Source organism: Scyliorhinus canicula, chromosome 20 (genome assembly GCF_902713615.1).
Source record: "Scyliorhinus canicula chromosome 20, sScyCan1.1, whole genome shotgun sequence".
NCBI classification, from domain to species: Eukaryota; Metazoa; Chordata; class Chondrichthyes; order Carcharhiniformes; family Scyliorhinidae; genus Scyliorhinus; species Scyliorhinus canicula.
This window is the reverse complement of record NC_052165.1, coordinates 56,441,217-56,466,255: the sequence shown is the minus strand read 5'-3', so window position 1 is coordinate 56,466,255 and position 25,039 is coordinate 56,441,217. Positions and strand designations below refer to the sequence as shown.

General features: G+C 47.4%; 1 protein-coding gene across 2 annotated transcripts in view; it reads left to right on the top strand.

Annotated features, from left to right (window-relative positions):
* The window catches only part of LOC119955142 (structural maintenance of chromosomes protein 1B-like), a 296,162-nt gene that overhangs the window by 13,803 nt on the left and 257,320 nt on the right, over positions 1–25,039 (top strand). For both annotated transcript variants that reach the window (XM_038781060.1, XM_038781059.1), the window contains exons 2-3: positions 12,757–12,945; positions 14,436–14,548. In XM_038781060.1, coding sequence (XP_038636988.1) covers positions 12,757–12,945; positions 14,436–14,548 — 302 coding nt within the window. The remainder of the gene's footprint in view (positions 1–12,756; positions 12,946–14,435; positions 14,549–25,039) is intronic.

Genomic DNA, 25,039 nt, shown 5'->3' with positions numbered 1-25,039 from the left:
TGAGAGGCAAGTCATGCTTCACAAACTTGCTCAAGTTATTTGAGGACATAACCAGCAAGGTGGACAGTGGGGAACCTGTGGCATCTCTAGACTTCCAGAAGGTGTTTGATAAGATGCAGTATAAAAGACTGATCCAGCAGATGAGATTGCAGGGGATTGGGGGTAGAGTACTAGATTGGATTGAGAATTGGCTGACTGACAGAAAGCAGAGAGTAGGGATAAAATGGGTCCTTCTCTGGCTGATGAACTGTAACTAGTGGGGTGCGGCAGTGTTCACACATTGGGTCTTGCAACTTACATAAATGATCTGAAAGCAGCGACAGAGTGTAATAAGCAAAATTTGCGGATGATATTAAAATGGGGGAAAGCAGGCAATGAAGAGGAGATAAAGATTTTACAGACGGATATGCTGGCACAGTTGTTAGCACTGCTGCATCACTGCTCCAGGGACCTGGGTTCAATTCTGACCTCGAGTGACTGTGGAGTTTACATTTTCTCCCCTTGTCTGCATGGGTTTCCTCCCTCAGTCCAAAGATGTGCCATTTAGGTGGATTCGCCATGCTAAATTGCCCCTTAGTGTCCAAATGTTAGGTGGGGATGGGTTGGAGGTGCGGGCTCAAGTAGGGTGCACTTTCAGGGGCCGGTGTAGACTCGATGGGCTGAATGGCATCCTTCTGCATTGTAAATTAGATTATTCTATATAGATAGGCTAGGAGATTGGGCAAATATTTGGCAGATTGAGTTTAATGTAGCAAAGTGTGAGGTTATCCATTTTGACCAAAAAAAGGCAAATTATTATCTAAATGGAAAGCAGATTCCAGAAGGGCCTGGGTGTCTTGGTTTATGAATCGCAGACAGTCGATATGCAGGTACTACATGTAATTAAAAAGGCAAATGGAATGTTACCGTTTATTGCAAAAAAAAAGTAGAGAAGTGATGTTGCAATTGTACAGGGTGTCGGTGAAACCACATCTATAGTATTGTGTCCAGTTTTGGCCTCCTTATTTGAGGAAGGATGTGGCATTGGAGGCAGTTCAGAGGTGGTTCATCAGAATGATTCCAGGGATGAAAGGGTTGACATACAAAGAGAGATTAAACAGTTTGGGCTTGTACTCGCTGGAGTTTAACAGGATGAGAGGGGACCTAATCGAGATGTATAAAATACTAAATGGGATTGATTAAGTAAATGTAGACCAAACATTCCCCCTTGTGGGGAAATCTAGAACAAGAGGTCACGGATATAGTTTGAGAGTCGGTAGATTTAGAACTGAGATCAGAAGGAACACTTTCTCATAGAGGGTGGTGAATTTGTGGTACTGTCCCAAAATGTGGTGGAATCTGAGTTATATGGTTTCAAGAAAGAGGTAGATATGTTTTTGATTAGAAAACAGGTTGAAAGGGATATAGGCAACAGGTGGGTGGTGGATTTGGGACCAGGAAAAGATCAGCCATGGTCTGATTGAATGGTGGAGCAGGCTCAAAGGGCTGGATTGCCTATTTCTGCTCCTAATTCCTATGTTTCTATGATCAGTGAGTTGGCATGATCTGTTCCCGGTAAGAACACTATTCACGATGCACTATGCTGCTCTTGCTCATGTGTTTGCTTTGTTTGGCCCCTTGTTCCACACTGTAATCAATCACTATGTTGTCGATGTACCATTTGTCAATGTTCCCTGTTGATTATTCTTGTGTCTACTATGTATGTATGGTGTAAGTTCATTGGCCGCAGAAAAATACTTTTCACTGTACTTCGGTACATGTGACAATAAATCAAATCAGATGACACAAAGCTTGGTGGTATATTAAATCGCAAGGAGGGAAGCCTTAGATTACAGGGCAACATAATCTGGCTGGTCAAATGGGCAGAAGAGTGGCAAATGGAATTTATTCCTGAAAAGTCAAGTGATGCATTTTGGTGGGGACTAACAAGGCAAGGGAATACACAATAAGCGGTAGGACGCTTGGAAGTAGAGAGAACTAGAGGGCTGTATAGATGGCATAGCTTTGAAGGCAGCAGGACAGGTTGATGGTTCAAAAGGGATACTTGCCTTTATTAGCCAGGCATAGAATAAAAGAGCAGGGAGCTTATAATAGAGCGGTAAAAAATTATGTTTAGGCCACAGCTAGAGTACTGTGTGCACTTCTGGTTGCCACACTATAGGAAGGATATGACTGCACTCGTAAGGGTGCAGAGAGATTCACTAGGATGCAGCAGCTGGAGTATTTCAGCTTTGAAGAGAGGCTGGTTAGGCTGGGGTTGTTCTCTTCAGAGCAGAGAAGGCTGAGGGCGGAGCTGATTGAGGTGTATGAAATTACGAAGGACATCGGGCAGATGGGAAGAAATATTTCCACTTCGATGAGGGGTCAGTAACCAGGGGGCATAGATTTAAGGTAATGGGCAGGAGACTTAGAGAGGATTTGAGGAAAAACTGGAACTGAATACCTGAAAGGGTAGTAGAGGCTGGAATCCTCAAAACATTTAAGAAATATTCAGATGAGCACTTGAAACACCATAGTGTACAAGGCTACAAACCAAATGCTGGAAAAGGTGATCAGACTATATTGGTGCTTGATGGCTAATGTGGACTCAATGGGCCAAAGGGCCTCTTTCTGTGCTGTAAAACTCTATGACTCTCCTTACACCATGAAGCTTTTACTTTGTGCACTAACCTTTGACGTGGCACCTTGTCAACTGCCTTCTGGAAATCCAAGTACAGTACATGTTCAGACTCTTTTATCCACAGCACGTCAATAAACTGGTTAAATGTAATTTCCCTTTCATAAACCTATGTTGATTCTGCCTGATTGCCTTGGGTTTTTCAAAGTCCCCAGCTATAAACTTCTTAACACCTTTCCCATGATGGACGTCAAGCTAACTGGCCTGTAGTTTTGTGTTTCTGCCACTTTCCCTAGAATATTTGCTACTTTCCAGTATGATGGAACCGTTCCAGAATCTAGGGAATTCTGTACAACTAACCAACACATCTATTCCCATATTAACCACACTGTTTTAAAACCCTAGTATGAAGTCCACCTGGGCCCAGTGACTTGTCAGCCCACAATTCCATCCGTTTTCTCACTACTGGGGCTGGAATAGCACAGTAGGCTAAATAGCTGACTTGTAATGCAGAACAAGGCCAGCAGCGCGGGTTCAATTTCCATACTGGCCTTCCCAAACAGGTGCCGGAATGTGGCGACTAGGGGCTTTTCACAGTAACTTCATTGAAGCCTATTTGTGACAATAAGTGATTATTATATTACTACATCCCTACAGATTGTAATTTCACAAAGTTGCTCTCTCCCTTCCATCTGATTTACAGCTATTACTGGAATATCTTCTCTTTCTTTAATGAAGACAGCAGCACAATATTTGTTAATTTAATCTGGCTTTTACTTATCAACTGTTAGCTCTGCATCTCCTCTCGGGGACCAATAGCCACTTTACTTAGATTAATAGGGAGATCAGGGGCTATGGGGAGAAGACAAGAGAATGGGAATGAGAAACATATCAACTATAATTGAATGGAGGAGCAGACTCGATGGTCTGAATGGACTAATTCTGCTCCTATGTCTTATGTCCTTAAATCACTGCCACTACGATGCAACCATGAGCTGAGTGATGGCACTCATCTAGGTGGCTCTCATCGAGGAACTTCAGATTGGAATGTTCAATCCCACCAAACAGGCATCAAATGGGCAAAAATTTCCCCAGACGAGCCCCCCCCCTCAACCCAACAAATCCATTGCTGTATGAACTAAAATGCCGAAGAACTAGCAATCCCGCTGCAAAGGCAACAAAGGCAGGGAGAAGGAAATCTCGACCACTGATCAGGGAGACCTGCGTGGCGTTCCAGAACTGACCACAGAAGACCTCATGGAATTGCAAGCGCAGATCCAGGCGATGATGGAAAAGCTGATGGAGGAACTTCTGGTTGCGGCCATGGAGGAGTAGGTCGCACATTTGATAGCTCCTGCCTGTGACGGACTTTTGGACCTTTTTCCTCCGTTTCTTTCAGGATTTTATGGGATAAATCGGTGAAGAGTGAGACAGTGAGGAGAAATGCCCCTGCAGTGTATGGAGAATTGGACCAGAAGTGGCCGTGTGAGAAGACAAAGTCCTATAAGGAAGACACGAACAGAGCTGGCAATGTGGAAAAGCATGGCGGAGATAAGGGCCTAATAAAAACATTTAACAAAGAAGGATAAGCTGATGGAGTCAGTCACAACTAAGCTCTAGAGGCACAAGGCAGTGATGAAGGAGGATTTCTTATCAGCAGTGGAGGCCCCCATAAAGGAGACAATGAGCAAAGTGGAGCGTAGACCGGAGGCCCAAGAGGCAACAGTGCAGGACCTGGAAAAGCTGCCACGTACCAGGGAGATCAGATCGCTTCACTCTAAGCCGAGGTGATTAAGCTGGCCCAAACCCAGAAGATACTAAATGAAAGGGTCAAGGAAACAGGTTTTGCCAGCAGAATCAGCAAATTATAGGGCTACCGGAGGGCACAGAGAGGAGGAGCCCTACAGAGTACATCGCGGTGATACTCGGAAAGCTGGTTGGGGAGGTAGGTGTTGCCAAGCCCCAGAGGGCGATTGAGCCCACGGACCATTCTGGCAGAGGCCCAAGCTGTGGGAACCACAATAGCGATGATAGTGAGGCTCCATAGGTTCCAGGATAAAGGGAATACCCTGAGTGGGCAAGAAACACAAGGGTGGACAAGTGGGAAGGACACACCATCCATTTGTATGAAGACATTGGAGTGGACCTGGCTAAACGCCGGACAGAATTTAATGGCCCCAAATCTGCACTGTTCAAAGGTACACCATGGTGGTACAGTGGTTACTGTCTGGCCCTTTTCCCGGGTCACTGTCTGTGTGGAGTTTGCACATTCTTTGTGTCTGCATGGGTCTTACCCCCACAACCCAAAAAGATATGCAAGGAAGCTGAATTGGCCATGCTAGACTGCTTATTTGGGAAAAAAAAGGTACTCAATTTATTTTTAAAAAATATATGCACTGTTCACGAGCAAGGTGTAGTTTGCTATGCTTTACCCTGCCAGACTTTGGGTCACATATTGGGCCAAGAAACATTACTTTGACTCCCCGGAGGAGGCTAACTTATTCGTTCAGAAGAACGAACTCGAGAAAAATCATCAAAGAACAACGATCTAAACGTGAACTTTAACAATCTGGGGGGATAGGGGGAACTGTACTTGGGGGTTGAGGGGGAGGAGGAGAATCCGACGGGGTTGTAGGAGTGCCTGGTGGACGGGGTGGGGGTGGAGGGGGAGGTAACAACAAGCCGAGGGGGACAAGGGGCAATAGGGGAGAGAACGGGGTGGAGTGGGAGGAGGAGAATCCGACGGGGTTGTAGGAGTGCCTGGTGGACGGGGTGGAGGGGGAGGTAACAACAAGCCGAGGGGGACAAGGGGCAATAGGGGAGAGAACAGGGGGTGGAGTGGGAGGAGGAGAATCCGACGGGGTTGTAGGAGTGCCTGGTGGACGGGGTGGAGGGGGAGGTAACAACAAGCCGAGGGGAACAAGGGGCAATAGGGGAGAGAACAGGGGGGTTGACAGGGTAAGAGGTGACAACGGGGAAAGAAGAAGGGGAAGGTTAGGATAGGTCGCACATGTAGATGGCTGGAGAGAGAGAAAGGAGATGGTGGCCATTTTTTAATGGCCCAAGAATAAGGGAAGGTCTGGGCCTGCAGGGGCATGTCCATAGGTGAATATGGCTGACCCTACAGAAGGGGGTGGGGTGGAGCAGAATCCTCCCATCAGAATAGTCACCTGGAACGTGAGGAATCTCAATGGGTTGGTGCAAAGATCTAGAGCTTTTATCTCAAAAGCCTGAGGGTAGACAAAGCCTTCCTGCAAGAGACACACCTGAGAGAGGAGACCTACTGAGAATAAGGAAAAGCTGTGGAACAAACGTACCAGGCATAGTTCAACACAAGGGCAAGGAGAGGTGGCCAGACTATTTAACAAAAAAGTAGCATTCACAGCGATGAACAGGGTGACAGACCCTTAGGAACTATTCGTAATGGTCAACAGGATCCTGAAAGGGGCAATGGTGGTTTGTTTGCTTATATACGCCCCAAACTTGGATGATGCAGAGTTTGTTTTAAAAAAAAACAATGGGGGACATCTCTGACTTAGACTCTCACTGACTCATCATTTGGGGGGGAGGGGGGATAGAGACGCGTGGAGATTTGGCTATCCGACGGAGAAATTATTCTCCTTCATCTCCCTCATAGGCAAAGCCTATTCACGCATTCGTTGTCGGGGAAAACGGTGCTTCCAGGGATAGTGGGGCAGAATACTCCACGACAGTGATCTCCGACCATGCGCCACACTATATGGTTGCGAGATTGAAGATGGTCAGGGCCTAGATACAGCCCTCCTTGCCTACGAGGTATTCTGTGAAAAAACAGATCAAGCCATCGATGGATATGTAACCTGCAACCAAAACTGGGAAGCACTAAAGGCTGTGATCGGGGGAAATAGATTGGTGGTACTCCACAGCCCCAACCGTGGAGCTGCTGGCAGAAAGTAAGAAGTTGCAAGTGGAATTTGACCTGCTCTCCACTGGGAAAGCAGGGTTCCAGCTCCACCAGGCACGGGACCTTCTATGAGAATGGCGACAAAGCCGCTGCCTGTCATATACCATGATGTGGAGATGCCGGCGTTGGACTGGGGTGAGCACAGTAAGAAGTCTTACAACACCAGGTTAAAGTCCAACAGGTTTGTTTCAAACATGAGCTTTCGGAGCACCGGAGCCATTCACCTGAAGAAGGAGCCGTGCTCCGAAAGCTCGTGTTTGAAACAAACCTGTTGGACTTTAACCTGGTGTTGTAAGACTTCTTACTGTGTCATATACCAGTTTAGGAAATAGGTTGCTTGAGGGAAATAGCACAGGTAAAGGGACAGGAATGGTAGAATGGTCACATCCCCAAATTAGCTCAATGAGGCCTTCACAACCTTTTGCATGGAACTGTACACCTCTGAGATGAAACAGTTCCTCAGTGGGCTGGATCATCGGTCGTTGGGGAATTGAAAATCGATAGTGTCACAAGTAGGCTTCAATGAAGTTACTGTGAAGTTGCTAGTCGCCACATTTTGATGACTAGAAACGGACTGAAAGCATCTCTAGGGCTGGATAAGATCGTGGAATGCATAAATTCTATTAAGTCAAGAAAGTCACTGGGACCAGATGGGTGGACTTTCACAAATACTTTGTGGCAGCACTGGCCCTACACATGCGAGAGATGTTCAACAACTTGCTGTCGAGGGGGCTCCCTGCCACCCACGCTGGCACAAGCCTTGATCTCAATGAGAATGACCCAGCGGAGCGCAGGACATAGAAACACATCTCAGTCCTGAATCTATCTGGACACTATAGTCCTGGCGAAGGCTCTGGCAAGGCGACTGAAGAGTTGCTTGCCAGAAGTGATCGCGGACGATCAGACCAGCTTTGTCAAGGGCAGACAGCTAACAGCGAACACCAGACACCTCCTGAACGTAATTATGACCCCACTCGGGGATGGGATACCAGAACTGATTGTCTCTCTGGACGCTGAGTAAGCCTTCAATCAGTAGAATGGAGATACCTCATGGAGGTGCTTGAACATTTTGTGTTCGGGCCAGGGTTCATCTCCTAGGTAAAACATATGTATAGCGCTCCATGGTGAGTGTGTGGACAGATGCCACCAGCTCGAATATTTCTTGCTGCACTGGTAATTCAGCCACTGGCCATTGTTCTTAGATAAGCAATTGGGTGGACAGGAATTTTGAGAGGAGGCAGGGAGCACAGAGATTCACTCTATGCAGATGACCTACTCTTCTGAATGTCGAACCCCCTGGCCAACATGGGCAAGATAACAGATCTGAGGGAGTTCGGAGCCTTCTCCGGTTGCAAACTCACTTGGGAAAGAGCAAAATCTTCGCAGTGAACCCCCAAGGGGAGGAACGGAGTTTTCGGCATTACCGTTTAAACTGACCCTGACCAAATTCAAGTACTTGGGGATACAGATAGCCCAGGACTGGAAGCAGCTCCATAAATGTAACCTGTCAAGCCTGGTGGAGGAGGTGAAGAAGGAGGTGCAAAGATAGGATTCACTCCCACTATCCCTAGCGGGAAGGGTGCAGACGATAAAAGTGAACGTACTGCCAAGGTTCCTCTTCTTATTCCGATTACTCCTTTTAAGTAAAAAAAAATTATTGGGTTTTTGAACATAATATATTTACAGTTATGCACACAGAATAAAATAGAAAAAACGGGTAAGATATTGTACACCAGCTCAAAAACAGCAACTCTATACAGTTAGCAAAATCACGTTTAACAAATGAGTTTGTGGGGGGTAAACACTGGGGAGTTTGGGTACCAGAGAGACAATTACGGTAATTATATCCAATTTAGAGAGGGCAATATGAGGATGGATCTGGTGTTGTTGCTCGCTTCTCCCGGTCGGTTTTCACTGCCGGTGTTGTTGCGTGTTCACCTCCGCTTCGGCCGTTTGTCCCGTTTTTCTCCCGTATTTTTTTGCTCTCTGTCACTGTGTTTGCCGTGGTTGTTGTTGTTTTCCTGTGCTCTCCCTCCGGCTTTCATTCCCCCCCCCCCCCCCCCCCCCGGTTCCCCTCTATTGTTCCCTGTCTCCTCCTTTCCTCTTTCCCCCTTCCCGGTTCACCTTTCTTTTCCCTTCAGTTTATCTACCCCCCACCCCCCGTGGACTTTCGCCCCTTCTCACGCCTTGCTACTTTCCCCTGATTCTTGGCTACTTAGCTATCCTTCTGCTTGTTTGTTGGCCGCAAACAGGTCCCAGAATAGATGGGTGAATGGCTCCCACGTTCCGTGGAAGCCTATTCCGAACACTCCTGATCTTTGTCCCCAAATCATTCTTCACCAGGGTTGACAAATTAATCATGGTGTTTGGGTGGGACAGAATCCTAGGGTACAGAAAGTTGCCCTACAGAGAGGGTGACATGTGGGAGGGCTAGCCCTGCTGAACCTCCTATTGTACTACTTGACAGCAAACGCAGAGAGGGTGCAGGGGTAGTTGGGAGTGCCAGAGGCAGAATGGGTCCGGATGAAGGAGGCCTCCTGTATGAGGCTATCCCTCTGAGCACTGACCACCACTCAGCCCTAGCCCTCCCCAAACATATACTCAAGGAACCCGGTATTGGTAGCCACATTAAGGGTCTGGAACCAGTTCAGGCACCACTTTGTGGCTAAACTCAGTGGCTTGTCAGTTGCGGGCCCCATCTGCAAGAACCATAAATTCACACCTGCAAGGATCACCATCACTTTCAAGACATGGAAAGAGGATGGAGGGCTACTGGCGGTGAGGGACATGTATGTGGATGGTAGAGCGACCCTGGGGAACTATCAGAGAAGCTTCAGAGACCGATGGGCCTGTTCAGAGACCGAAGGGCCTGTTCAGAGACCGAAGGGCCTATTCAGGGACCGAAGGGCCTGTTGCTGTGCATGAAGGGCCTGTTCGTGTGCTGTACTTTTCTATGTTCTTTTGGAAGATTTTAGTTCGATGGGCAACATGGTTGGTGCAGGCTTGGAGGGCCGCAGGGCCTGTTCCTGTGCTGTACTTTTCTTTGTTCAACTCCTGAAAGGGAATGAACTTCGATTACCTGCAGCCGTGCGACATTCTCTGCAAAGAGACCGAGGCCCAGGGCAGCACGGTGGTGCAGTGGTTAGTGCTGCTGCCTCACGGCGCTGAGGTCCCAGGTTTGATCCTGGCTCTGGATCACTGTCCGTGGGGAGTTTGCACGTTCTCCCTGTGTTTGTGTGGGTTTCACCCCCACAACTCAAAGATGTGCAGGGTAGGTGGATTGGCCACACTAAATTGCCGCTCATTCGAAGAAAATAATTGGGTACTCTTAAATTTAGTTTTTTTTAGAGTGAGGGAGGAGGGAGTGAGGAACAGAGGGAGTCTCCAAACAGGCAAAAGCTACAGAAAGCAGATGGAATGCGAAGTGTGCTTGCAAAAAGCCAGAGATCCAAGCTGACCAGAAGGTTGATGACTCCTTACTATTGATCTATAAAGTGTTCTGTTGGCATGGCTGGGCATCTGAGAGATTGTGTGGAAGACTAAGCTTAAATCCACATAGCGCTCCAGGGCAGAGGAATACTAGGAGAGGTTGAAACCCCGGAGATGGATCCTTGGTGAAGAAATATGAGAAAAAGTATTGTTTGGGGGAAGATTCCAAGGTGTGTTCTTCAAAAGTGGAGATTGGAAACCCTTGTGTGGAAGACTGTTCCAGTGAAACCAGTTGGCTCAAAGCGCGACAAGCTTCTGGGGAAGGGGGAATTGATGTGAAATCCGTAGAAGCTGCTTTGGGTGTCATCTGTCACTTTGTCTCAGAGAGTGTGCGTGTCTGACGACATTTGGTTTATTAGTTTACATTAATTGGTGTACTTACTGAAATTTTAGAGTATAAGATAGATTTTTTAACTAATGTTTCCTGTTTATGAGTACAATAAAATCATCCATGATTATTGCCATCCTTTTATCACAAGCACTCAATATTTCTTCTTCCATACTTATTGCTACATTATGGTTAATGTTCTGGGGCCTGTTGACCATTCCCACTTGCAATTTCTTTCCCATACTTTCCTCATCTCCACCCAAACCGATTTCACATCCAGGGGCGGGATTCTCCGACCCCCCGCCGGGTCGGAGAATCGCTCGGGGCCGGCGTCAATCCCGCCCCCGCCGTGTCCCAAATTCTCCACCACCCGAGATTTGGCGGGGGCGGGAATCGCGCCGGTCGGCGGGCCCCCTGCGGTGATTCTGCGGCCCACGATGCATGCGCAGGATTTGGGTTGGCGCGGTGCCTATGGAGGCTGGAGCGGCATGAACCTCTCCAGTGCCGTGCTGGCCCCCAGGCCCTGATCGTGCCGTCGTGAAACGCGACGGCGTGAACGCCGTCGCGGGCACTTAGTCCCGGGAGCGGAGATTACCACCCTGTATGTATAGCATTTATTGCAGTACTTTCATTAATCCTCTCAGTAAATGTCATCTAATAATGGCAAAAACTTTGATGTGTCTGCTGGCAACACCCATGACTACACTATGCTATGACTGTCAATATGTGGAATGTTTGATGAATCAATAAAGAGAGCTTTCCTCTGTGTCTGTGTTAACAGAATTTATTACAAGAAATGGTACTCACAGCTGACACATGCCGCTTTCCTGGGTCTTTCCTTATGTTCTTACAATTGTTTAGCTTTTAATCTTCAGCTATAAGGTGACTCCATGAACTTCGGTCTTGGTTTAAGCTAATTTACTTCAACTCCAGTGCAGACAGTGGGTTCAAGCACAAAATCTGTTCTTGCATGTACAGTAAAAGCAAACCAGTGTCAAAATGGATCCATGTGTCTGGAACTACACACTCTATCTTTTATAATGACAGAACTTATTTGATCTAATTTGTCTGATATTCTACATACACCACTTGTTTCAATATTGTGTAACATCTCCAAATGGGAAGAGCTGAGGCAAGATGGGGCCCAAGAAGAGCTGTGGTGGCCGAAGGGGGGGGGGGGGGGGGGGAGAACAAGTGCCAAGGCCTGGGAGCCCAAGAATATAATCCGTGGTTCCTTTAGAGGTCAAAAGGTTGGTGACATCTGGGAAACTCTGCTTTAATAAATGCCTCCTTTTAGTATTCCTAACAATTTGGGACATCTCGTGATTGTGAAAGACTATGGGCGGGATTCTCCGTTAGCCGACACTGAAATTGGGAAAGGTGATTGGGCGGAGAATCAGTTTCGACGCCAAAACCGCAGCAGGTGCTGATTTGACGCCAAAGCGCAATGCTCCAACATCTCGCCAATGGCATAATGTGTTCCGGAAAGCACGTACAGTGGACACCATTTGTATATCATTAGCGCGCCCTACCCGGTATTCTCCGGGCTTCCGTGATTCTCTGCCTCCAATGGCTGAGTTTCCAATGTCATGGTTCACTTGTGCTTTTAAAAAATTGTGAAACCGGTGTCATGGCTGCTCAGGGGGAGCGAGAGGGGTAGGGAAAGTGTCCAACATCACCATAGTTGTGCCACTGGCTGGGGGGCCTCTGCCAGTGCCGGGGGGAGTAGTGGGGGGTGGCCAGGATGTGGGGTCGGGGTGGGCGGGCACGGACCACCATTGCCACTGCCGGCAAGACAGCCATGCAGCTGCGTACACCGCTAACAGCCCACTTGGAACTAGTGCCACGGGTCATATAGGTGTCCCCCCCAGGGCACCCCCTTAGGTTCTCTCTGGTCCCATCTAATCCATCATCTGCTTGGCCACGCTCCAGCACAACCGGTGCCATCTTGTTAGCTGGGTTGAGTGTATGTGGGGAGTGAATGTATATGTGCGGCTGCAGCTTGTCAGCCTCTCGAGTGTCAATCACCGACCCGGCGAATCCCACACCGTTTTCCATTGGAATCGATCGTGTTCCACTCGGTGCTAGCCCCTCTAATAGCAGCGGAATCCGTCCAGGTATGGCGGCAGTTTATCTGTCATGAAGGTCCATAAATTCTGCATTGGCGTCAACACTTCGTCTCAGAAACGGAGAATCCTGCCCCAGAGCAATGCAATTCTTTGCAGCAAGTGTGTAATTTATGTTTTAACTGGGAAAATGTAATTGAGTATTGCTTGCATTCACAGTTGTGTGTGATATTACCCTAAAAAGTATTGCTTTTGTTCTGTGATACTGAATATTTCTATAATTTGCAAGATAGCTTTTTGCTTTCACCTACAGGGAAATCTAATGTAATGGATGCTATCAGTTTTGTTATGGGAGAGAGAACTGCTAGTCTCAGAGTGAAGCACATCAAGGACTTGATTCATGGTGCTCATATAGGACATCCAGTGTCATCTACTGCAAGGGTCACCATGCTATATGAAACGGAAAATGGAGAGGAGCTATCATTTACCAGAGCCATCATTGGTAATGTTTTGCGGGGGGGGGGGGGTTCTTAAGGATTTAGTTGTGTGCTAATTTACCTAAACTGCTTCCTATGCCTTTCTGATTTTGTTTAACTGCGATAAATAGTTGGAATTTCAGATATATTTTGACTAGTATAATAGAATGTTCTTATACATTTATGTTACTCCTCAAAATTTTTGTGTTTGGGATGGGAGACAGAAGTTAAAGCTGGTTACAGATCCTTACCTGGGAACAGCATGTTGATTGCTTTGGAATTGGGTTTGGCGGCCAATTAGTAGCTGCGGGAGCAAGAATGGAGACTGGCCAGATGAAATTGGGCCCTGATTTAAACTCCCCGCAGCCATCATTGTGACTGCTATATGAGTGTTGAAAGAGCAAGCAGCAGATTGTCATTGAGCCTCAGCCTAGACTGCAGTGTCCCATGATGAGACTGGGAAACTGAAGGCCAGGCACATACGGTAAGGGTAGCCTCTCTGTTATCAGACTTTGGCTTCTAGTATCTCTTCAGTGTCATAAGGGACAGGAGCGAGGTCCTCTTCCTGGAGAGTGGCAGGAAGAGGCCACCCATACAGACAAAACAGGCCTGGGTTGAGATGTGAGCCACTGTCAGTGGCAGGAGTATCATCAGAAGATTGAGATCTTACATTCTGTAAAGCTGAATGCTCCCCACAGCCTCAGGACAGGTCCTTGGGTTTGCACCTTCCAACAGACACATCAGCGGTGGAGCCTGAGGCTGCATGCTGTTCCCTGGACACAAAGGGGTTGTGTGCCCAATACACCCCTCAGAATGGCTCATAGCCAAAGTGCTTTGAGGACCTATCACTACTGAAACATGACTCCTTTATATGGAGTCAGGTCTTCTGAGTCAGGAAATTCCTTGATAACCTCACAGCCTCACAAGTGAAAATCTGGCCCAACGTTTCAGGCCACTACAGAAATCCTTATCACTTAAAGATGGCCTCTCATTGATAAAAGTTTTTAATTCCAACAGACTAAACAACATTGGAGCTCATATTGTAGGCATAGTTAAATATAGTACAAAGAGATTTGAAGATATTTAATTAACCCTTGTCTTGCAACCCTTTTAGTTCTGTTAGCTGTTTTTCGACCCAAATACATATATTCTCGGCTCAGATAATAGTGGAACCAAACCAATCTTAACAGCATTCCTGTGTTGTGGAGAGTAGAAATTGTCCTCGGCTCCTGCTTCTAGTTCTATATTTATTAAACCTGTACTAGAAATGCTTGCAGAAAACAGGATCGGGTTCAGTTACAATGTTCCCATGGTAAAATAGCCTTCTGACATGGACTTGCCTTTTGTACACAGTGGGTTACCATGCAACCAGTTTGAAAACGTGTGTTAATGTCAGAGTCGCCAATTTCAATAAAGCACTATCTTTGGGTATCTTTGTATGGCAGGTAGATGAACAAAATGTATTTATGAAAAGTAACTGGATGATTCAACTTTTTTCCACTATTGTTTTTGTCAGGGAATTCTTCAGAGTTCCGTTTAAATCATCGAACTGTCAGTCGTGTGGAATACACAAATCAGCTTGAGAAAATTGGCATTCTGCTGAAAGGCAGAAACTGTCTAGTGTTTCAGGTACTAAGGGGAAAAGTCTGTTTTCTTTAATTTTTATGTTTGTTCCTGGGATTCTAAGCATCTGTCAACATTAATCAATGGCAACATAAGATTAATGGAGACAGGTGACAGTCAAGTTTGGAATTTAATTTTAAATTTAAACTCTAGCTGTCTGCAATGGCTACCTGTCTCACAGAGGAATTAATAAAATACTTAGAATTCCTTCATAAGTAGTCAAGGATTTTGGTGATTAACTCAGAGGGATAATTAATGTCACTAGAGGCCGGACTGCTGTTTACTTTTAAACAGAAGTAATAGGCTAGCTTTGGGGTGAAAAAAATATTAAAAAGTCAGTTTAAAAACTTTGGTAACAATACGAAACATTCTTAGTTTTTACATTGTCATAATTTCAGAAAAATATTTCCAATGTTGTATACTATTCCTGTAAAACGAACACCTCCACTTAAGACGAAAAATCCTTGAGTTGCTCATACTTAGGCTTGATTCTAATGCCAGGTAGGTGATTTTTGGATGAGTTAAAATCTAAACAGTGCCTGAGCTGAGAAGAGAGTTCGGGAGAAGATAGTGAAGGAGATTTTTTGAGATGTTTGGATTTTTGTGACCTCAGATGATTTTGGAGAATAAGAGGGGACTGGGCACAAATTAATTGGATGAAAAGTTGCTAAACAGGCCAATAGAGCAGCTGTGGAAAGCCTTCTGATTGAGAAAAGAAAGAAAAACAATACATCAGCCATGTTTTTATTGCCAACGGCAAAGCAAGATTGCAGTGGAAATTTCCTCTAGCCCGGCAACATTTAATATCTTGACATTTAGCAACAGTAATGTCAGCATGCACGTTGAAGTATTCATACACGGCAAAGCAGGAAGCTAAGAACACTGAAGGATTTTCAGATAGCAAAATAAATGTTATGACTGTATTGACATAGAATCTAACAAACACGTTTTTGAAAAAAAAGTTCTTAAAAATCTGTGGATTTAAAAAATCATTGTGGAGAAATTTGAGATTCCACAAATATAAGATTAACCCTTCAGGACCAGTCGTAATTATGCCATTAAAGATCCAGTTACACTTCATTCAGCAAGATGTATCTCTCTCTCTCTCTCTCTCTCTCTCTCTCGGGTTTTTACAGTGAGGCTAGCAGCATAGAATGTGGAAGTTCTCACCAAATCATTGTTGCAATGAAGATTGCACTTTGTGGGAACCTCTACACCATATCACACCATGTGGAGGCAAATATACTCAGTAACAGTAGCTTCTGAATGTCCACATTATTTTACACAAGACTGAGCTTCCAATATTGCTGTCAGTTTCAGTGGATTAATGACGCAAAATACTGGCAATATTGCTGTCAGAACCACAGCAAACCAGGCCAATGTTATGTGGAACAATATACTGCATAAGTAGAGAGATTAAGATTGTGTAAACCCTATCACACACGTCACAACCACGGTTTGAAACCCCCTGCGTTAGATCCATTAGTATAAGAGCAGGGAGGTTATGATGGAGCTGTAAAATGCTGGTTAGGCCACAGCTGGAGTACTGTGTGCAGTTCTGGCCACCACATTGTAGGAAGGAAGTAATTGCGCTTGGAAGGGGTGCAGCATAGGTTCACCAGGTTGTTGTCTAGGCTGGAGCGTTTCAACTATGAAAAGAGGCTGGATAGGCTGGGGTTGTTTTCTTTGGAACAGAAAAGGCTGAGAGGGGCATAGGGTGAATAGGAAGGAACTTTTCCCCTTTGTGGAGGGGTCAATAATCAGGGGGCATAGATTTTAGGTGAGGGGCAGGGGGTGTGAGGGAAGCTTTTTTCGCCCAGGGTGGCTGGAATCTGGAACTCACTGTCTAAAAGGGTGATGGAGGCAGAAACAAGACGTATTCAGTTGAGCACGTGAAATGCCATAGCCTACAAGTATTGAAAAATGGGATTGGAGTATATTGGTGCTTGATGGCCGGCACGGACATCATGGGCCGAAGGGCTTCTTCCCGTGTTGTCAAAACTCTGACTCCATGACCCAGCCTCTACAGCCCTCTGTGGTAAGGAATTCCACAGATTCACTACCCTCTGAGAGAAAAAATTCCTCCTCACCTCTGTCTAAAATGGATGACTCCTTACTTTGAAATTATGCCTAGTGATTGAGCAGAAAATCATTGCATCTTTTAAGAGAAATTTGGATAAATATCTGAAGCAGAGAAATATGCAGGGCAGGAAGCAGCATAGGTGTAATTAATTTTGGACTTCTGTAACAAAGAGCTGGCACAGATATAATGGATCGGACAGTCTTCTACTGTATTATGGGGAAAAGTATTTTTATGAGATCAGGATATAGTTAGAGGTCAATACTCTTCATCTTATGGGAAAAATGTAAGAAACAAAATAGTGAATTAAAGACAAACCCAGCTCGAGGAAGTATGCAACAGCAGTACTACAGGTACTAGCATACCCTCACTGAAGCAGATGGTATAGTAGTGGTACTAAATGAGTACTTTGCTTCTGTTTTTACCAAATTAGAAGATGGTGACAATGGTCCAGTTGAAAATGTGAGGGTTGAAAAACTGAGCGGTACAGTGATGGATAAAGAAAAGGTGCTAAAAAGGCAGGCAGCACTCCAGGTAGAGAAGTTGCCAGGCCCAGATGGGATGTATCCTAGATTGCTGAGAGAAATAATGGAGCAAATTGTGGAGCCATTGACAGAAATTTTCCAGGCCTCTGTGAACACAGGATTAGTCCCAGGGACTGGGGGGCAGCACGGTAGCATAGTGGTTAGCACAGTTGCTTCACAGCTCCAGGGTCCCAGGTTCTATCCCCGACTTGGGTCACTGCCTGTGTGAAGTCTGCACGTTCTCCCCGTGTCTGTGTGGGTTTCCTCCGGGTGCTCCGGTTTCCTCCCACAGTCCAAAGATGTGCAGGTTAGGTGGATTGGCCGTTCTAAATTGCCCTTAGTGTCCAAAAATGTTAGGTTGGGTTACGGAGATAAAGGGGATAGGGTGGAGGCCTGGGGCTTAAGTAGGGTGCTCTTTGCAAGTGTTGGTGCAGACTCGATGGGCTGAATGGCCTCCTTCTGCACTGTAAATTCTAAGACTTTCTATAACTAAATGTGACAGCGTTGTTTAAGAAAGGCAAAGGATAACCCAGGAAACTACAGACCTGTCAGCTTGACATCAATAGTGGGAAAACTGATGGAGGCCAATGTACGGGATGAGATAAATATACACTAAGAGAAAAATAAATCAATACGAGACAGTCAACATGGCTTTGCCAAGGCAGGGCTTCTCTGAAAATTTTAATTGAGTTCTTTGACGAGGTGACAAAGGCAGTGGATGAAGGTAGTGCCATGGATGTTGTATATTTGGACTTTAGGAAGTATTTCTTACAATGCCACATGGCAGGTTGGTTAGCAAATTAAAAATGTTTGGGATTGTCCGGTGGCGTGGGCGCGCAGGGCGGCCGCAGCGCGAAGAGCTCCCGCCGGTTCGGCGATTTTGGGGAAATCCCCGAGTTTCGATGCACGTCCCCGACTACCATTGGCCTTTGGGGCCGTCTGCGAGCAGCCAACGGGGCCGGTTTAAAAACCGGTGAAGAACCCCGCGCGGGTGTTGGGGCGGCGGGACTGAGGTCCTGGGCCCAGCGCGGTGTCGGGGCCAGAGCAGCGGGGGCGGACTACGAGGAGGCAGGCCCGAGTCCAGGACACCATGTAAGTGCGGTGTCTCACAACGGATGGCTCCCACCTAGGAGGCAGAAAGAAGGCTGGAACTGGTCCAATGGGGAGTTCTGGATGAGTACAGAGGGGAAAGGAAGAGAGCTGGAAGATTTAAAGAAGTTTGGTGAATTTTTTTTTCCCTCCCCTTTGTCTTTAAAAAAAAGAATAATTCAGATTGATGAAGGACAGAAGGGTGGAGGGAGAGAGGAGAAGAGAAAGAAAGTGAAAAACAATAAGCTGCTAAAGGATGCGAAAAGCAGTGTCGAAGAAAGGAGGAAACGCGGGGTCGCCGCTGAAGGAGAAGACGAATAAAAGTGGTGATAGGATGGCGGACTGCAAAGCGGGGCCGCACTATTTATGGTGGAGAAGATGACCCAAGGTGATGGCGGGGGAGCTGGAAAGTTTGCGAGGCACATGGAGGCCTGGAAAAAGGAGACAGTGGCCGCATTGAAGTTACTGGTGGAGGAGGCAATTGGCCCGATAATTGCCCCGTTGAAGATGGCGGTGGCAAAGGCATTGGCCGAGGTGAGAGAGCAGGGCAAGAAGATGAAAGAAGTGGAGGAAGCCATGTCACGACACAGCGACCAGATCACCTCGATGGGAGATGAGTTGCGGAGGGCTGTGGAGATTAATAGAGGTCTCCGAGCAAAGCTGGAAGACTTGGAAAACCGTTCAAGGCGGCATAATTTGAGAATTGTGGGCTTGCCCGAAGGGACAGAGGCCCCAAGGCCAACACAATACTTCGCTGAGAAGTTGGCGGAGCTGATGGGGGAGGGTGAGAGCCCCTCCCAGTACGAGCTAGACCGAGCCCATCGGTCGGCCGGAGCCCAAAGTGAATGAGCCGCCAAGGGCAGTAATTATCTGCTTCCATAAGTTTTGCATGAAGGAGAAGGTGTTAAACTGGGCGAAGCAGAAGCGGGAGATACTATATGGTACTACGGTCCGGATCTACCAGGACTTGCAGGTGGAGTTGGCAAAAAGATGAGCGGCGTCTGGGCGAGTGAAGGCGTCGTTGTACAAGAAGGGGGTACGGTTTGGTATGGTGTACCCAGCGAGGTTGAGGGTAACGTATAACGGCAAAGACTTTTATTTTGAGACAGCGGATGCGGCTGAGGCGTTCGTGAAGGCAGAAGGCTTGGGACAGGCATGAAGAGTAGAGCTGGAAGAGAGACTGTGGACTGTGTTTGAACAGCCGGAAAATGTATAAATGTTATAACTTTCCTTTTACGGATTTGTATTGTAATCTACTCTTTGTATTGTTATAGAGTTTTAAGTTAATGGTGGGTTGATGGGCGCTCTGTGTTTCGACGGTTAAATGTTATGTTAGTGGATTGTTGGGTTTGGTTTTTTTTCTCTGGGACTGGGTAGAAGGGGATGATATGTCTTGGCGGGGGGGGGGGGGGGGGGGGGGGGGGAGGAGGGGGGGGGACCTGGCCGCTGGGGCCTTCCCCCAACAGCATCCAAAACGGTATACTTGTTTTGAAGGGGAACGGCCACGAGGGATCCCTGCACTGTCTGCCTGTTAGTTTTCTTTCCCCTGACTGTAACCCAGCTACTCTTGTCCAGTACCTTGGGTGTGGCTACCTCCCTGTAACTCTTCTCGATAACCCCCTCTGCCTCCTGGATGATCCGAAGTTCATCCAGCTCCTGCTCCAGTTCCTTAACACGGTCTCTGAGGAGCTGGAGTTGGGTGCACTTCCCGCAGGTATAGTCAGCGGTAAGTGGATTGGCCATGTTAAATTGCCCCTTAATTACAAAAAATGAATTGGGTACTCTAAATTTAAAAAAAAAGAAAATCTGATCATCTTAAATAGTATAAGACTACCTGCTGCAAAGTTTGTGTCTGAACAAAGATTAAATACTGTAGCATATTCCAGAGGGTGTAACTTAAATCAGAACTCCATAGAGAGGAGAGAGAATCGATTGCTGTGCATACTGTCCCTGTAGGGTTCTGGGGGTGGATTAGGCCAGGGAAGAGTTCATCCAGTAACAGCTCCCAACAGATCAGAACAGCAAGAAGAAGGATATCAAAAGGTTTTTTTTCATAGTTTCATTTTATTCTTGAAGCCAGCAGTCCATTTTCATGCCAACAATCACTGTTTTTGGTGAAGTTTCAGTCAGCTCAGGAAAGAAAAGCCACCCGCAATAGCTAGCTAAAGTCAGTCAGCTAGTGAATGGAGGTGTGAGGAGAGGAGGGCTGCGGACATTGGAGCCTGGATAGCAGGCATTAATGGGCCTACGAGGCGAGCGAGAGTGGGGAAGGAAGGGTTGGATTCTGGGGCACTGAGAAAGACACGATCGAGGCGTCACAGCTGTCAGCCCCACTCTCCACCAGCGCAGATACACGCACCTTGGTGGGAGCCATTTGTGGTCAGGTATCTGGGGCACAATCGGATGAGCACCACACAGCTACTGATGTACATCAGGTGGAGGCCAATCTCAGTTCGAACTGAGAGGGGGGTTCTGGGGGAAAGGAAGGGGGGGGGGTTTTCTGGAGGGGAGAAGGGATTCGATGTTAACAATTGACAGGGGCGGGTCAGGCTTATGGGGCAGGGCCCGGCGGTATGTTGATGGTGGATAAGAAAGGTTTGGGGGGGGGGGGGGGGGGAGAGAGAACCCCAGTAAAGGATAGTTATGTGGAACGTGAGAGGGCTAGGAGGTCCGGTCAAGGGTGCTTGCACATCTTAAAAGTCTGAAAACCGATGTGGCAATGCTGCAGGAGACTCACTTGAGGGTGAAGGACCACGTGAGACTTAAAAAGGGTTGGGTTAGCCAAGTGTTTCACTCTGGATTTGATGGAAGGGCTCGAGGGGTAGCTGTGTTGGTCAGCAAAAGGGTACGCTTCCAGATGGAGAAGGTAGTGGCAGATCGGGGGGTAGATATGTGATTGTGGCCAGGGCGCTGGACGGGAGATTAGTGATGCTCGTAAGTGTATACGGCCCCAACTGGGACGATGCGGGATTTGCGAGGAAGGTGTTTGGAGCCATTCCTGACTTGGACACACACGAGCTGATTGTGGGGGGGGGACTGGAACCTAGTGCAGGAGCCAAGGTTGGACAGATCACGGCCGCGCTCGCTGGTCCCATCAGGGGAGGCAAAGGCGCTAGCTGGGAGGGGTGGACCCTTGGAGGTTCCTGATCGGGTGGAATGGGGGTACCTGATGGCTGTGCTGGAACGGTTTGGGATTGGACCAAGATTTGTGAACTGGGTAAAGTTACATAAGGAGCCGAAGGCGAGTCTCGGCACGAACAATATCAGTTCGAGATACTTCTCTCTCCACCGCGGGACGAGGCAGGGATGTCCTATGTCCCCCCTGCTGTTTGCTCTTGCAATTGAGCAATTGGCCATCGTATTAAGAAGTTCGGGAGCATGGAAAGGAATAGTGAGGGGGGGGGGGGGGGGGGGGGGGGATGGAGCATAGGATGTCCTTGTATGCCGACGACTTGCTGCTGAATGTGTCGGAGCTGAGTGCGTCGATAGGAGGAATTTTGGAGTTGCTGCAGGTATTTGGGTCTTTCTCTGGGTACAAGCTGAACTTGGACAAGAGTGAGTATTTCGTGGTGTCTCAACCGGGTGTGTGGGCAGGGGTGGCGGGGCTGCCATTCCGTAGGGCAGGGACTCACTTTAGGTATTTGGAGGTGCAGGTTGCCCGGGAGTGGGGAAGGCTTCGCAGATACAACATCACTAGTTTGGTGGGGAGAGTGAAAGCCGACCTGGCAAGGTGGGATGGTGTACCCCTGTCGGGTCGGGTGCCGGCGGTTAAAATGAATGTGTTGCCGCGATTTCTGGTTATTTTTCAATGCCTACCGATTTTCCTGCCAAAGTCTATTTTCAGGCAGATTGAGGGGAGGATTACCTTGTTTATATGGGGAGGAAAAGGTGGCCAGAGTGAGGACGGTGCTGCTACAGAGGGGAAGGCAGGTAGGGGGTTTGGGTCTCCCGAACCTGATGTACTGCTACTGGGCGGCGAATGTGGAGAAGGTGCGGAGCTGGGTCAGAAGGGTCGATTCCCAGTGGGTCAGAATGGAGGAAAGTTCGTGCAGGGGGTCGGGGCTGAAGGCACTAGCAACGGCCCCGTTCCCGATAGCTCCGGGGAAATACTCAGGGAGTCCGGTAGTAATAGCTTCATTGAAAATCTGGAGGCAGTTTCGCCAACACTTCAGGTTGGGGGCAGGGTCGAGGGAAATGCCGATCCGGGAGAACCACAGATTTGAGCCAGGGAGGTGGGACGGAAGCTTTCGGAAATGGGAAGAGAAGTGGATTAAGACTGTGAAAGATTTGTTTCCTCGGGGTTGATTTGCAGGATTGAGGGAGCTGGAAGCGAAGTATGGGCTGGAGCAGGGAGAAGTGTTTAGGTATATGCAAGTTCGGGGCTTTGCCAGGAAGGAGATACAGAGCTTCCCGGAGTAACTGACCTCCACGTTGTTGGAGGAGGTGCTGGCGGCAAGTGGACTGGAGAAGGGGACAGTGTCAGCGGTATACGGAGCTATGTTGGAAAAGGATAAGGCACCACTGGAGGGGATCAAAGCGAAGTGGGAGGAAGAATTGGGAGCGGTTATCGAGGAGGGAGTCTGGTGCGTGGTGCTCCGGAGAGTGAATGCCTCCACCTCGTGTGCGAGGTTGGGGCTGATACAGCTGAAGGTGGTGTACAGGGCGCACCTCACGAGGGCGAGGATGAGCCGATTCTTTGAAGGGGTAGAAGATGTGTGTGAGCTTTGTGTTGGAGGGGGGGGGGGGGGGGGGGGGTGCTAATCACGTTCATATGTTTTGGTCCTGTCCAAAGCTTGGGGAGCACTGGAAGGAGGTGTTTATGGTTATTTCCAAGGTGGTGCATGTGAAGTTGGACCCGGGTCCCCGGGAGGCCATGTTCGGGGTGTCGGATCAGCCAGGGTTGGAAACGGGTGCGGAGGCAGATATCATAGCCTTCGCCTCGTTGATCACCCGAAGGCGGATCCTGCTGGGATGGAGAGCGGCCTGTCCACCCTGGCGTGGCGAGGGGACCTGTTGGAATACTTGACCCTTGAGAAAGTAAAGTTTGAACTGAGAGGAAGCTCAGAGGGGTTCTACAAGTCATGGGCACTATTTATTATGCACTTTCAAGAACTGGATAACATCGAACATTAGTTGGGGGGGGGGGGCGGGGTGTGGAAGGGGGCTGTGTATGTTGAAGATGGCTATGGGTAATCCCTGATTCCTTTTTTTTTTCCTTTGTCATTTGTTTATGTTAACATGCGGGCTGATGTCTGGGCATGGTGGGAGGATGGGATTGTTACTGTTATGGGGTTTGAGATATTCGTTGTTGGTTATTGATTGTTGTTGGGTGTAAATTCGGGAGAAAAATTGTGAAAAAGGAGGAGAATAAAAATATTTTAAAAAAAATGTTTGGGATTCATCGGTCCTTGGCAACATAGATTAGAAGTTGGCTAAGAGATATGAAACACAAGGTAAGTATAGACGGGCATTTCTCAGACAGGATGCTATTAAACTTCTTTCCAACTGTTTCAACTTGCCTGGCCTCCTTGAGAGAATTCTGCATTTGAACCTCCCTCCTCTCCTGTACTCTCCTCAAACTTGTACCATTGAGCCGATATTGTCTCCCCATGTTTCTTCTACCAAAATGCTTTACCTCCCATATCGCATTGAAGTTCATAGCCAGGTGTCTGCCCATTTGACCAGCGTCAATGACCCTCTGAAGTAGCTCAGCGTCATTCTCAAAATTCACTATTCTCCCTCGCTCCCTAGCTGGGGACGAGTTGAAAGTGGTGTTCCCTGGGGCTCAGCGTTGGGACTTTTGCTTTTTCTGATTCATATAAATGTTTTAGAAGTGGGTGTTGAGGGCAAAATCTCTAAATTTGCAGATGATTCTAAACTAGTGAGAATAGTGAATTTTGAGAATGACGCTGAGCGACTTCAGAGGGACATTGACGCTGGACAAATGGGCAGACACCTGGCTATGAACTTCAATGCAGCGATATGGGAGATAAAGCATTTTGGTAGAAGAAACATGGGGAGACAATATCGGCTCAATGGTACAAGTTTGAGGGAGTACAGGAGAAGAGGGAGGTTCAAATGCGGAATTCTCTGAAAGAGGCCAGGCAAGTTGAAACAGTTGGTAAGAAGTTTTATACCATCCTTAGATTTATGAATAGAAACATAAGAGTATAAAAGAAATAAGTGATGCTACACCTCTACAAATCATTGGTCAGACCACATTTGAGTATTGTGTTCAGTTCTGGGCACCTTATTTAAGGAAGGATGTTAAAGCCCTGGAGAGACTGCAGAGGAGATTTACTAGAATTATACCAGGAATGAGAAATTTTAGATTCAAGCAAAGGTTGGAGAAATTGGGCTTGTTTTCCTTGGAGCAGAGAAGTTTAAGAGGTGACCTGATTGGGGTGTTCAAAATTTTATGAACAATTTTGACAAGGAGGATATTCTGTTTCCATGTATGGTATGTCAGTGACTAAGGGTCACAATATCAAGATGGGCAGCAAGAGAGCTAGGAGTGAGGTGCGGAGGAACTTCTTTACTTAAGAGTAGTTGGGGTTTGGAATGGGCTGCAAGGGAGAGAAGTTGAGGCAGATTCCATAGGAGGTTTCAAAGAGAGCTGGATATATATTTGAAAGCGATTAATTTAGAGGACTACGGAGATAGGGCTGGGGAATGGGACTAGCTACGTTGTTCTTTTGGGAGCCGGTGCAGACACGATGGGCCGATTGGCCTCATTCTGTGCTGTAAATAACAAACAAACAACATATTTCACTAAAAACTACAGGTGAAAGCATTTGTTTCACT